This window comes from Myotis daubentonii, chromosome X (genome assembly GCF_963259705.1).
Source record: "Myotis daubentonii chromosome X, mMyoDau2.1, whole genome shotgun sequence".
NCBI lineage: Eukaryota > Metazoa > Chordata > Mammalia > Chiroptera > Vespertilionidae > Myotis > Myotis daubentonii.
This window is the reverse complement of record NC_081861.1, coordinates 139,273,960-139,286,628: the sequence shown is the minus strand read 5'-3', so window position 1 is coordinate 139,286,628 and position 12,669 is coordinate 139,273,960. Positions and strand designations below refer to the sequence as shown.

General features: G+C 48.6%; 2 protein-coding genes across 3 annotated transcripts in view; both read right to left on the bottom strand.

Annotated features, from left to right (window-relative positions):
• PRKX (protein kinase cAMP-dependent X-linked catalytic subunit) overlaps positions 1-12,669 on the bottom strand; it is a 321,391-nt gene that overhangs the window by 196,506 nt on the left and 112,216 nt on the right. The window lies entirely within an intron of this gene.
• The window catches only part of MXRA5 (matrix remodeling associated 5), a 31,301-nt gene that overhangs the window by 15,232 nt on the left and 3,400 nt on the right, over positions 1-12,669 (bottom strand). The window contains exons 2-4 of the mRNA XM_059680144.1: positions 8,664-8,885; positions 5,842-5,971; positions 2,834-3,224 (exon numbers count right to left, since the gene is read on the bottom strand). Of these exons, the coding sequence (XP_059536127.1) occupies positions 2,834-3,224; positions 5,842-5,971; positions 8,664-8,885 (743 nt within the window). The remainder of the gene's footprint in view (positions 1-2,833; positions 3,225-5,841; positions 5,972-8,663; positions 8,886-12,669) is intronic.

Below are 12,669 nucleotides of genomic sequence, written 5' to 3'. Positions count from 1 at the left end.
ATAAAAATATATCCTCGAGGGAGTATTAAAGATCTATAATAATAAAAGCGTAACAGGCTCATTAGACCAGACATCCTTCCGGACATCCTTCCAGATATCCTTCCGGACAAAGAAAGGGCTGGGAGGGAATCCCGGGTCCCAGGTGCCAGAGGGAAGCTGGTGCCAGCAGCTGGAGAAGGAAGGCCTAGTCCGGCACAAATTTTGTGCATCGGGCCTCTAGGAAGTAAATCCCATATAATAAAAGCCTCATATGCTAAGTGTCTGGTCGTCCGGTCGGCCATTCAAGCAATCAAAGCGTAAGATGCTAATGATATGCTGAGGCCGTTCAACCGCTCGCACTGACCACCAGGGGGCAGACGCTCAAACCAATAGGTGAGCTTGCTCCTGGGTTCCGGCCAATCGGGACTGAGCGAGACGGGCCGGACGTGCCCTGGAGTCCTCCCACGGTCCCTCCCCGGCTGGCCAACCTCCCGCGTCCCTCCCCGGCCCCAATCGTGCACCCGTGGGGTCCCTCGGCCTGGCCTGCACCCTCTCGCCATCTGGGACCCCTCAGGGGATGTCGGAGAGCCAGTTTCGGCCTCCGCAGGCCAGGCCTAGGGACCCTACTGGTGCACGATTTTGTGCACCGGGCCTCTAGTAAAGAAATAAAGAAATGAAGAAAGAAGAAAGAAAAAGAAAGAAAGAGAGAAAGAGAGAAAGAGAGAGAGAAAGAAATAATGCATTGCAGTGCATGAATTCATGCACTGGGTCTCTAGTAAAGAAATAAAAAATGCCCTGACCGGTGTGGCTCAGTGGATAGAGCGTCGGCCTGCAGACTGAAGGGTCCTGGGTTCGATTCCCGGTCAAGGGCATGTACCTGGGTTGCGGGCACATCCCCAGTGGGGGGCGTGCAGGAGGCAGCTGATCGATGTTTCTCTCTCATCGATGTTTCTAACTCTCTATCCCTCTCCCTTCCTCTCTGTGAAAAATCAATAAAATATATTTTTTTTAAAAAGAAATAAAAAATGAAGAAAGAAAAAGAAAAAAGAAAAAGAGAGGAAGGAAGGAAGGAAGGAAGGAAGGAAGGAAGGAAGGAAGGAAGGAAAGAGAGAGAGAGAGAAAGAAATAATTCATTGCAAGTGCACGAATTCATGCACTGGGTCTCTAGTAAAGAAATGAAGAAAGAAGAAAGAAAGGAAGGAAGGACGGAAGGAAGGAAGAGAGAGAGAGAGAAAGAGAGCGAGAAAGAATGCATTGCAGGTGCACGAATTCGTGCACTGGGTCTCTAGTAAAGAAATGAGGAAGGAAGGAAGGAAGGGAGGGAGGGAGGGAGAAGGTGCATCACACATAACAGAAGGCACCCCCCCCCCTCGCCATGTGCCCGGGATGATGGACAGCCGCCTGCACCCGCCTCCCCGCCTCACCTGGGGCCTGGGCCGGGGTGATGGACAGACGCCTGCACCCGCCTCCCCGCCTCACCTGGGGCCTGGGCCGGGGTGATGGACAGACGCCTGCACCCGCCTCCCCGCCTCACCTGGGGCCTGGGCCGGGATGATGGACAGCCACCTGCGCCCGCCTCCCCGCCTCACCTGGGGCCTGGGCCGGGGTGATGGACAGCCGCCTGCGCCCGCCTCCCCGCCTCCCCTGGGGCCTGGGCCGGGGTGATGGACAGCCGCCTGTGCCCGCCTCCCCGCCTCCCCTGGGGCCTGGGCCGGGGTGATGGACAGCCGCCTGCGCCCGCCTCCCCGCCTCCCCTGGGGCCTGGGCCGGGATGATGGACAGCCGCCTGCGCCCGCCTCCCCGCCTCCCCTGCGGCCTGGGCCGGGGTGATGGACAGCCGCCTGGGCCCGCCGCCCCGCCTCCCCTGCGGCCTGGGCCGGGGTGATGGACAGCCGCCTGGGCCCGCCTCCCCGCCTCACCTGGGGCCTGGGCCGGGGTGATGGACAGCCGCCTGCGCCCGCCTCCCCGTCTCACCTGGGGCCTGGGCCGGGGTGATGGACAGCCGCCTGGGCCCGCCGCCCCGCCTCCCCTGCGGCCTGGGCCGGGGTGATGGACAGCCGCCTGCGCCCGCCTCCCCGCCTCCCCTGGGGCCTGGGCCGGGGTGATGGACAGCCGCCTGCGCCCGCCTCCCCGCCTCACCTGGGGCCTGGGCCGGGGTGATGGACAGCCGCCTGCGCCCGCCTCCCCGCCTCCCCTGGGGCCTGGGCCGGGGTGATGGACAGCCGCCTGCGCCCGCCTCCCCGCCTCCCCTGGGGCCTGGGCCGGGGTGATGGACAGCCGCCTGCGCCCGCCTCCCCGCCTCCCCTGGGGCCTGGGCCGGGGTGATGGACAGCCGCCTGCGCCCGCCTCCCCGCCTCACCTGGGGCCTGGGCCGGGGTGATGGACAGCCGCCTGCGCCCGCCTCCCCGCCTCCCCTGCGGCCTGGGCCGGGGTGATGGACAGCCGCCTGGGCCCGCCGCCCCGCCTCCCCTGCGGCCTGGGCCGGGGTGATGGACAGCCGCCTGGGCCCGCCTCCCCGCCTCACCTGGGGCCTGGGCCGGGGTGATGGACAGCCGCCTGCGCCCGCCTCCCCGTCTCACCTGGGGCCTGGGCCGGGGTGATGGACAGCCGCCTGGGCCCGCCGCCCCGCCTCCCCTGCGGCCTGGGCCGGGGTGATGGACAGCCGCCTGCGCCCGCCTCCCCGCCTCACCTGGGGCCTGGGCCGGGGTGATGGACAGCCGCCTGCGCCCGCCTCCCCGCCTCCCCTGCGGCCTGGGCCGGGGTGATGGACAGCCGCCTGCGCCCGCCTCCCCGCCTCACCTGGGGCCTGGGCCGGGGTGATGGACAGCCGCCTGCGCCCGCCTCCCCGTCTCACCTGGGGCCTGGGCCGCCCAGGCCGGGAGCCAGCGCATCTCGCAGTCGCAGGCCCAGGGGTTGCCCTGCAGGTACAGGTTGTCCAGCAGCGGCAGGGTGCGCAGCAGCCCCTCGGGGAGCGCCCGCAGCCGGTTCTCCGCCAGGTACAGGTGCCGCACGTTGGAGAGCGGGAAGTGGCCCAGGAGGGCGAGGGTGGCGAAGGTGCCGGGGTGCAGCTGCCGCAGCAGGTTGCCCTCCAGGTGCAGCAGCCGCAGGGACGTCAGGCCCAGGAAGGCCTGCGGGTGCAGGAACTCCAGCTGGTTGTGGTCCAGGTGCAGCCGCACCAGGCTCCGCAGGCCGCGCAGGGTGTGGGCGCCCAGGACGCGCAGCTTGTTGTAGCTGAACTTGAGGACCTGCGGCGACAGGGGACAGACGGGCGGGGGATCCCGCGTGTTATTTTATTTTATTTATTCTATTTTATTTTATTTTATTATTTTATTTTATTCAATTATTTTATTATTTTATTTTATTCTATTCTATTTTATTATTTTATTTTATTATTTTATTCTATTATTTTATTTTATTCTATTATTTTATTTTATTTTATTATTTTATTTTATTTTATTTCATTGTATTTTATTGTATCTTATTTTATTATGTTATTATATTATTTTATTTATTTTATTTTATTTATTCTATTCTATTTTATTATTTTATTTTTTATTTATTTTATTTTATTTATTTTATTTTATTCTATTTTATTTATTCTATTCTATTTTATTTTATTTTATTATATTTTATTATATTTTATTGTATTTTATTTTATTATTATTTTTTTATTTTATTTTATTTATTCTATTCTATTTTATTATTTTATTTTATCATTTTATTTATTCTATTTTATTTTATTTTTTATTTATTTTATTTTATTTATTTTATTTTATTTATTCTATTTTATTTATTCTATTTTATTTGTTCTATTCTATTATTTTATTTTTATTTATTTTATTTATTCAATATTATTTATTCTATTCTATTTTATTATTTTATTTCATTATTTTATTTTATTATTTTATTTATTTTATCATTTTATTTTATTACATTGTATTATTATTATTATTTTATTTTATTTTCTATTTTATTTTATTATTTTATCTTATTATTTTATTTTATTATTTTTTAATTTAATTTAATTTTATTTTAATATATTTTATTGATTTTTTACAGAGAGGAAGGGAGAGGGATAGTTAGAAACATCGATGAGAGAGAAACATTGATCAGCTGCCTCCTGGACACCCTCCTACTGGGGATGTGCCCGCAACCAAGGTCCGTGCCCTTGACAGGAATCGAACCCGGGACCCTTGAGTCCGCAGGCCGACGCTCTATCCACTGAGGCAGTTAGGGCTCATATTGTTATTATTATTTTTAACAATTTCCTAGCGATTTCCTCCTCAGTACTTCTACTCTTCTTTCATTCTTTTATTTTTGTCTTTCATGGATGCCATGTTGTCAATCACTAGATAGAAAGACAGAAAGATAGATCATAGATAGATAGATAGATAGATAGATAGATAGATAGATAGATAGATAGATATAGATAGATAGATAGATAGATGATAGATATAGATAGATGATAGATAGATATAGATAGATGATAGATAGATAGATGGATAGATATAGATAGATGATAGATAGATAGATGATAGATAGATAGATGATAGATAGATATAGATAGATGATAGATACATAGATAGATATAGATATATAGAGATAGATAGATGATAGATACATAGATACATAGATAAAATAAAATAATAAAATAAAAATAAAATAAATAAAAGAAAAGAAAAATACAAAATAAAATATAAAATAAAATAAAATAAAATAATAAAACAAATAAAGAAAAGAAAAATATAAAATAATAAAATGAAATAAAATAAAATGAAACAAAATAAAATAACATGCAGCCCTTGCTGGTTTGGCTCAGTGAATAGAGCGACGGCCTGCAGACCCATAAAATAAAATAATAAAATAAATAAAAAGAAAAATATAAAATGAGTAAAATAAAATATAAAATAGAATATAACAAAAAATAAAATAATGAAATAAAATAAAATACAGCCCTTGCTGGTTTGGCTCGGTGAATAGAGCGCTGGCCGGCCTGCAGACCCGTAAAAGTAAAATAATAAAACGAATAATTAAAATAAATAATAAAATAAAAATTAACAGTAAAATAAAATAAATAAATAAGTAAAATAAATAAATAAGTAAAATAAGATAAATAAATAAATAAGTAAGTAAAATAAATAAATAAGTAAAATAAGATAAATAAATAAGTAAAATAAATAAATACATAAATAAGTAAAATAAGATAAATAAATAAATAAAATAAATAAATAAGTAAAATAAGATAAATAAATAAGTAAAATAAATAAATACATAAATAAGTAAAATAAGATAAATAAATAAATAAAATAAATAAATAAGTAAAATAAGATAAATAAATAAATAAGTAAAATAAGATAAATAAATAAATAAGTTAAATAAATAAATAAATAAGTAAAATAAGATAAATAAATAAATAAGTAAAATAAGATAAATAAATAAATAAGTAAAATAAGATAAATAAATAAATAAGTAAAATAAGATAAATAAATAAATAAATAAGTAAAATAAATAAATAAATAAGTAAAATAAGATAAATAAATAAGTAAAATAAATAAATAAATAAATAAGTAAAATAAGATAAATAAATAAATAAAATAAATAAATAAGTAAAATAAGATAAATAAATAAATAAGTAAAATAAGATAAATAAATAAATAAGTTAAATAAATAAATAAATAAGTAAAATAAGATAAATAAATAAATAAGTTAAATAAATAAATAAATAAGTAAAATAAGATAAATAAATAAATAAGTAAAGTAAGATAAATAAATAAATAAGTAAAATAAGATAAATAAATAAATAAGTAAAGTAAGGTAAATAAATAAATAAGTAAAGTAAGATAAATAAAACGCGGGCGTTACCTGGAGAGCGCGGAGGTCCCGGAGCGCCCCGTCGGGGATGCTGGGGATGTTGTTGCCGTGGACCAGCATCAGCTCCAGCTTGGTCAGCCCCGCGAACGAGCCCTCCGCCAAGGCCTGGATGCTGTTAAACCTGAAACCCGGGCGCGCGGAGGGGGAGGCGCCGTGAGCGGGCTGGCACCAGAGGGCGGCAGACACCGGAACCCGGTTCCGTGAACGGAGTCAGATTAGGCTTGTGTTTGTTGTTGCGGTTGCCGTTCATGCTCACGCCGAATTCGAATCGCGCGTGAGTTCTGGGACGCCCCGTAGCCCGATAGGTGCTAGAGGCCCGGTGCACGAAATTCGTGCAGGGGTGGGGTCCCCGGGCCTGGCCGGCGATCCGGGCCGCCCCCTGGTGGTCAGCGCATGTCACAGCGAGCGGCCGAACTCCCAAGGGGACATTCTGCATATCGGCCTTTTGTCCTATAGGGTCTCAAATAGGCAGAATCGCAGAGACGTTCCGCTGATTGTTTCCATAATTCTTTTTTTTAAAGAAAAATATATTTTATTGATTTTTTTTACGGAGAGGAGGGGAGAGGGATAGAGAGTCAGAAACATCGATGATGAGAGAGAGAAACATCGATCAGCTGCCTCCTGCACGCCCCCCGCTGGGGATGTGCCCGCAACCCAGGTCCATGCCCTTGACCGGGAATCGAACCCGGGACCCTTCGGTCCGCAGGCTGACGCTCTATCCACTGAGCCACACCTGCCAGGGCTGTTTTTGTTATTCTTTCATCGTTTCTGAATCCACTTAAGTCATATGATGGCCCTGGAGGGTGTTGCCCAATGGTTAGAGCCCCAGCAATGCAACAAAGTGTCTGGAGTTGGATTCCCGGTCCAGGGTATATACCTGGGTTGCAGGTTCGATCCCTGGTCCCGGGCATGTTCAAGAGGCAACCAATCCGTGTGTCTCTCTCTCCCTTCAATGTTTCTCACTCTAAATCCGCCTCCCTCCCTTCCACTCTCTCTAAAAATCCATGGGGAATATAGGTTAGGATGAGGATTACCCATCTTATATAATAAAAGCCCAGCGACCATAACAGCGTAACGACCAGAACGACCGCTGGACCAGTCGCTATGAGGTGCACTGACCACCTCTCCATCCCTCCCCGCCTCAGCCTGCAGGCTCCAATCACAGGATGGCGAATGGGGAACCACGGGGATCCGGGTGGGGGGTGGCAGGGCGGGACTGGCGACTGGCGAGTGGGCGGAAGATGGCTCTCATTGCAGGCTAGGCCTGGGGACCCCACCCATGCACAATTTCGTGCGCTGGGCCTCGAGTAATAATAATCCTATAGAATAAAAGGGTGATATGCAAACTGACCCTCACAGCAGAAGGACTGGGAATGACCGGTCGCTGTGACACACACTGACCACCAGGGGGCAGATGCTCGATGCAGGAGCTGCCACCTGGTGGTCAGCGCGCTCCCACATGGGGGAGCTCTGCTCAGCCACAAGCCAGGCTGACGGCTGCCAGGACGGCGGTGGTGGTGGGAGCCTCTCCCGCCTCCCCAGCAGCGCTAAGGATGTCCGACTGCAGCTTAGGTCTGCTCCCCGCTGGCAAGTGGACATCCCCCGAGGGCTGCCGGGCTGCCAGAGGGATGTCTGACTGCCAGCTTAGGCCCAATCCCCCAGGGAGCAGGCCTAAGCCAGCAGGCAGACATCCCCCGAGAGGTCCCAGACGGCGAGAGGGCACAGGCCGGGCTGAGGGACCCCCCCTCCGGAGTGCACAATTTTTTTGTGCACCGGGCCTCTAGTAATCTTATATTTCTGCAAGTACCATGGGCATTCATATCGCCAATATATTAAAGAACTGTCGTCATGGGAAATGTCTCTACAATTGATGCTTTGTTCTTAAAACTTTATGTCCGTGGTGAGAGATGATGGATGAACTCATTTAAGTGCCCAGAGGGACGATGTCTGATCAAGTTAAGCCCATAATGAGGCACAGAGTACGCTCAGTGGTTGAGCGTCGACCTAGGAACCGGGAGGTCCTGGGTTCGATTCCCGGCCAGGTCACAGGCCCGGGTTGCGGGCTTGATCCCCATTGTGGAGCATGCAGGAGGCAGCCAATCCATGATTCTCTCCCATCGTTGATGTTTCTCTCGCTCCCTCTCTGAAACCAATAAAAAAAAAATGTATTTTTTTACATTTTATTTATTTTATATATTTTATTTTTTCATCCTCACCCGAGGATATTTTCCCATTGATTTTCAGAGAGAGGGAAAGACAGAGAGACACATCGATGTGAGAGCAATATATCTATTGGTTGCCTCCTGCACACGCCCGACTGGGCTGGGGAGGAGCCTGCCACCGAGGTCCGTGCCCTGGACCGGAATCGAACCCGGGATCCTTTGGTCTGCAAGCCGACGCTCTATCCACTGAGCCACACCAGGAAGGGCATTAAAAAATATGTAAAAAAGAAGAAAACAGAACCACCTAATTCTAGAAAGAGCGATACTAAAAGGATCACACGTGCCCAGTTACGCACAATTACGCACAATTACGCACGATTACGCACGATTACGCACATAGGTCCGCGCTCCATCCTTTAAACCAACCAGGAAGGGCATTAAAAAATATGTAAAAAAGAAGAAAACAGAACCACCTAACTCTAGAAAGAGCGATACTAAAAGGATCACACGTGCCCAGTTATGCACAATTACGCACAGTTACGCACAATTTCACACCATTACGCACAATTACGCACACAGGTCCGCGCAACAGCCCCAATACACCCGCAGACCGGGAGCCCCGCGCGCGCGCGCCAAGAAGGCGGTACCGACCCCAGGTTGATCCTCTCCACGTGGTTGGCGATGCCCGCGGGCACGGCTGCCAAGGACCGGAACGTGCAGTGGACTTCGGTGGGCACGTAGCAGGAGCAAGGGTGCGGGCAGGCGCGCGCCGCGGGAGGTGGCGCCGCCCACGCCAGGATCAGCACCGCGGACAGCGCTCGCCAGGGCGCGCGGGGGCGTGGCATCTTGTCGGGGTGCGTGGGCCCTGGCGACCTGCGGGGTGGAGAGGGCGGGGGCCGGGGTGAGGGGAGAGACCACAAAACCAGAAGCGCTTCGTTATTGTCAGGTGGCTCTTGGGTACGTTGGACCCGAGTGGTTGGCATGGGGCGTCCTGGTTCCGAGCTGCCCAAGACTTGCCATGATCGATTTTTTTCAGGACCCGTAAAATATTGGGAGTCGAAAAGCCCAAACGTAGTTTTCTTTTAAAATATATATATTTTTATTGACCTCAGAGAGGAAGGGAGAGGGAGATATATTAGTAGAAACATCCATGATGAGAGAGAACCATGGATCGTCTGCCTCCCGCACGCCCCACACCGGGGATCGAGCCTGGAAACCCAGGCATGTACCCTTGACCGGAAATCGAACCCGGGACCCTTCAGTAGTTTTGCACCTTTTGCCGTTTGTCCTCACCTCTGCTATAGAATATTGCCTCGATTCCTGACTTTGACGCTGAGATTTGTGTGTGGTGAGTGAGTGTATGGGATATACTGGGGGGTTGTGGGGAGGGGAGAGAGGAGAGAGAGAGAGAGAGAGAGAGAGAGAGAGAGAGAGAGAGAGAGAGAGAAGAGAAAATTTATGCTTCTTTTAAAATAAATTGTATTGATTTCAGAGAGGAAGGGAGAGGGAGAGAGAGAGACATCCATGATGAGAGAGAATCATGGATCGGCTGCCTCCTGCACGCCCCCTACTGGGGATCAAGCCTGAAACCCAGGCATGTGCTCTGACCGGGAATCGAACCCTGACCTCCTGGCTCCTAGGTGGACGCTCAACCTCTGAGCCATGCCAGGCGGGCTGGGCTAAATAGCGGTCTTTATTATTTTTATTTTTTTTTTAAAAAAGCAATTCACAAAGAAAGCAAAAAGTGAAATATGGAAGCGCGCGGCCTGGTCCATGCCCTGTGGGCATGCGCTCCTCGCGGATAGCAAACTCTCCACCTGCTCAGCCAGGTGAGAGACGTGCAACATCCCTAGCGTTTTGCATCCTGGCCATGAGCTCCGTTTCCAGTCCCCCAAGCTCTCGCTGGCCTCGCCTTGCAGCCCGAAAAGCTGACGGTGCAAGCAAGTTTGCACAAAACTAGTTCCGGCGGCGCCATCTCTGCGCTCTTGGAACCAGAAGCGCCCAGCTCGGCCCAGCGAGGCGTTTCCTGACTGGCCTGGGATGCAGTTTCATTGAATGACATTAAGGGACGACTTCGGGGCGCTATCAAGTCCTTCAACGGCGAATCGGAGTTCCCTGCACCGTTTGGGCGGCTTAGTGATTCCACTGCCCTTACAGGTCCGGTGCCCTTAGTGACTGACACCCGGGGACTGAGTTCTGAGCTCGCTGAGTAGGGCTGCAACAATATATCCATATGTCCCGGTCGCTTAGCAACATCTAGGATACATTCGAGTGTGGCTGCAACAATGTATCCATATGTCTGGGTCGCTAGCAACATCTGGGATACATTGGAGTGTGGCTGCAACAATGTATCCATATGTCCGGGTCGCTTAGCAACATCCATGATACATTGGAGTGTGGCTGCAACAATGTATCCATATGTCCGGGTCGCTTAGCAACATCTGGGATACATTGGAGTGTGGCTGCAACAATGTATCCATATGTCCGGGTCGCTTAGCAACATCCAGGATACATTGGAGTGTGGCTGCAACAATGTATCCATATGTCCGGGTCGCTTAGCAACATCTAGGATACATTGTTGCCGCCCTACTCAGCCAGCGAGCTCAGAGCTCTTTGCACTTAGGGAGTTGCATGCGTCCTCGGTTATGAGCTACACCCGCCGCCTCCTGGACTTGCGCCAAGACACAACGCGCCCACTCGTTCACACTCGCCAGTCATTGCATTTTGTATCTTATTGTATCTCTGTGGTTGAAATGATTACACATGTCCCCCCCCCCCCGCCCTTTTTTTTTTTTTTTTTTTTTTGCCTGTTTAACTCTCTCGTGGATATCCGGCCTTTGCCTTCCCTGTGTTTGAGTCACAATCTCACCCGATAATTCCCCCAATTTTTTTTCTTTTTCTTTTTTTTGGCCATGCCCCACCAAAGACTCTCTAAAATCCTGCTGCCGCCCCGCCGCCCGCGATATATAAATCTTACTATTCAACCCTGGCTGATGTGGCTCAGTGGGTAGAGCGTTGGCCTGCGGACTGAGGGGTCCCAGGTTCGATTCCAGCCAAGGGCACATGCCTGGGTTGTGGGCTCGATTTCCGGTGGGGGCATGAAAGAGGCAGCCGATCCTCTCTCGTCATGGATGGGTTTTTTTTCTATTTTTTAAAAAATATATTTTATTGATTTTTTACAGAGAGGAAGGGAGAGGGATAGTTAGAAACATCGATGACAGAGAAATGTCGATCAGCTGCCTCCTGCACGCCCCCCACTGGGGATCGAGCCTGTAACCAAGGTACATGCCCTTGACCGGTATCGAACCCGCGACCCTTCAGTCTGGAGGCCAACGCTCTATCCACTGAGCCACACCGGTCAGGGCTCATCATGGATGTTTCTGTCTCTCGATCCCTCTCCCTTTCTCTCCAAAATCAATTAAAAAATAAAATAAATAAGAAAAAGAGATGTTTCAGAAACAATCTTATTATTCAAAAAAGCGAACTCCTATTCATGCGGACAACATGGCATCCAGGAAAGAGAAAAAAAAATAAAATAATGAAAAGGACAGTGGAAATACTGAGGGAGAAGTCACTCAGACATTGTTAATAATCACCTATAATAATAAAAGCAGAATATGCTAATTAGACCGGACGTCCTTCCGGACGACCTTCCGGCTGAAGCCAGGAGTGCGGAAGCGAAGCCGGTGCTGGTATCTGGGGGAAGGAAGGCCTACTCTTGCTCGAATTTCGGGCATCCGGCCTCTGGTAACAATATAAAGTGATAGGAAATAAAAATAGCAAATCAAGTTTCCAAACATAGAGGAGAGAACTAAAATGCATATAAATATGTCACAATAAAGATTTGTATACTGTAGGCGAGGCCCCTAGAGCCATAAGAAATGCCAAAAAAATTCACTGTTCGTAACTCCTTCTTGAATTGCCCTCACCCCCCCCTTAACATTCAAAGGTTCCCCCTATGGGGGGGTGTGCCCCACTTTGGGGACCAGGGGCCTAGAGCGGGCAGCTCATAACCAAGGATGCATGCAACTCCTTAAGTGCAAAGAGCTCTGAGCTCGCTGAGTAGGGCGGCAACAATGTATCCTAGATGTTGCTAAGCGACCCGGACATATGGATACATTGTTGCAGCCACACTCCAATGTATCATGGTTGTTGCTAAGCGACCCGGACATATGGATACATTGTTGCAGCCACACTCCAATGTATCCTAGATGTTGCTAAGCGACCCGGACATATGGATACATTGTTGCAGCCACACTCCAATGTATCATGGATGTTGCTAAGCGACCCGGACATATGGATACATTGTTGCAGCCACACTCCAATGTATCCTAGATGTTGCTAAGCGACCCGGACATATGGATTCATTGTTGCAGCCACACTCCAATGTATCATGGATGTTGCTAAGCGACCCGGACATATGGATACATTGTTGCAGCCACACTCCAATGTATCCTGGATGTTGCTAGCGACCTGGACATACTGATACATTGTTGCAGCCACACGCCAATGTATCCCAGATGTTGCTAAGCGACCTGGACATATGGATTCATTGTTGCAGCCCCACTCAGCAAGCTCAGAACTCAGTCCCCGGGTGTCAGTCACTAAGGGCACCGGACCTGTAAGGGAAGTGGAATCACTAAGCCACCCAAATGCT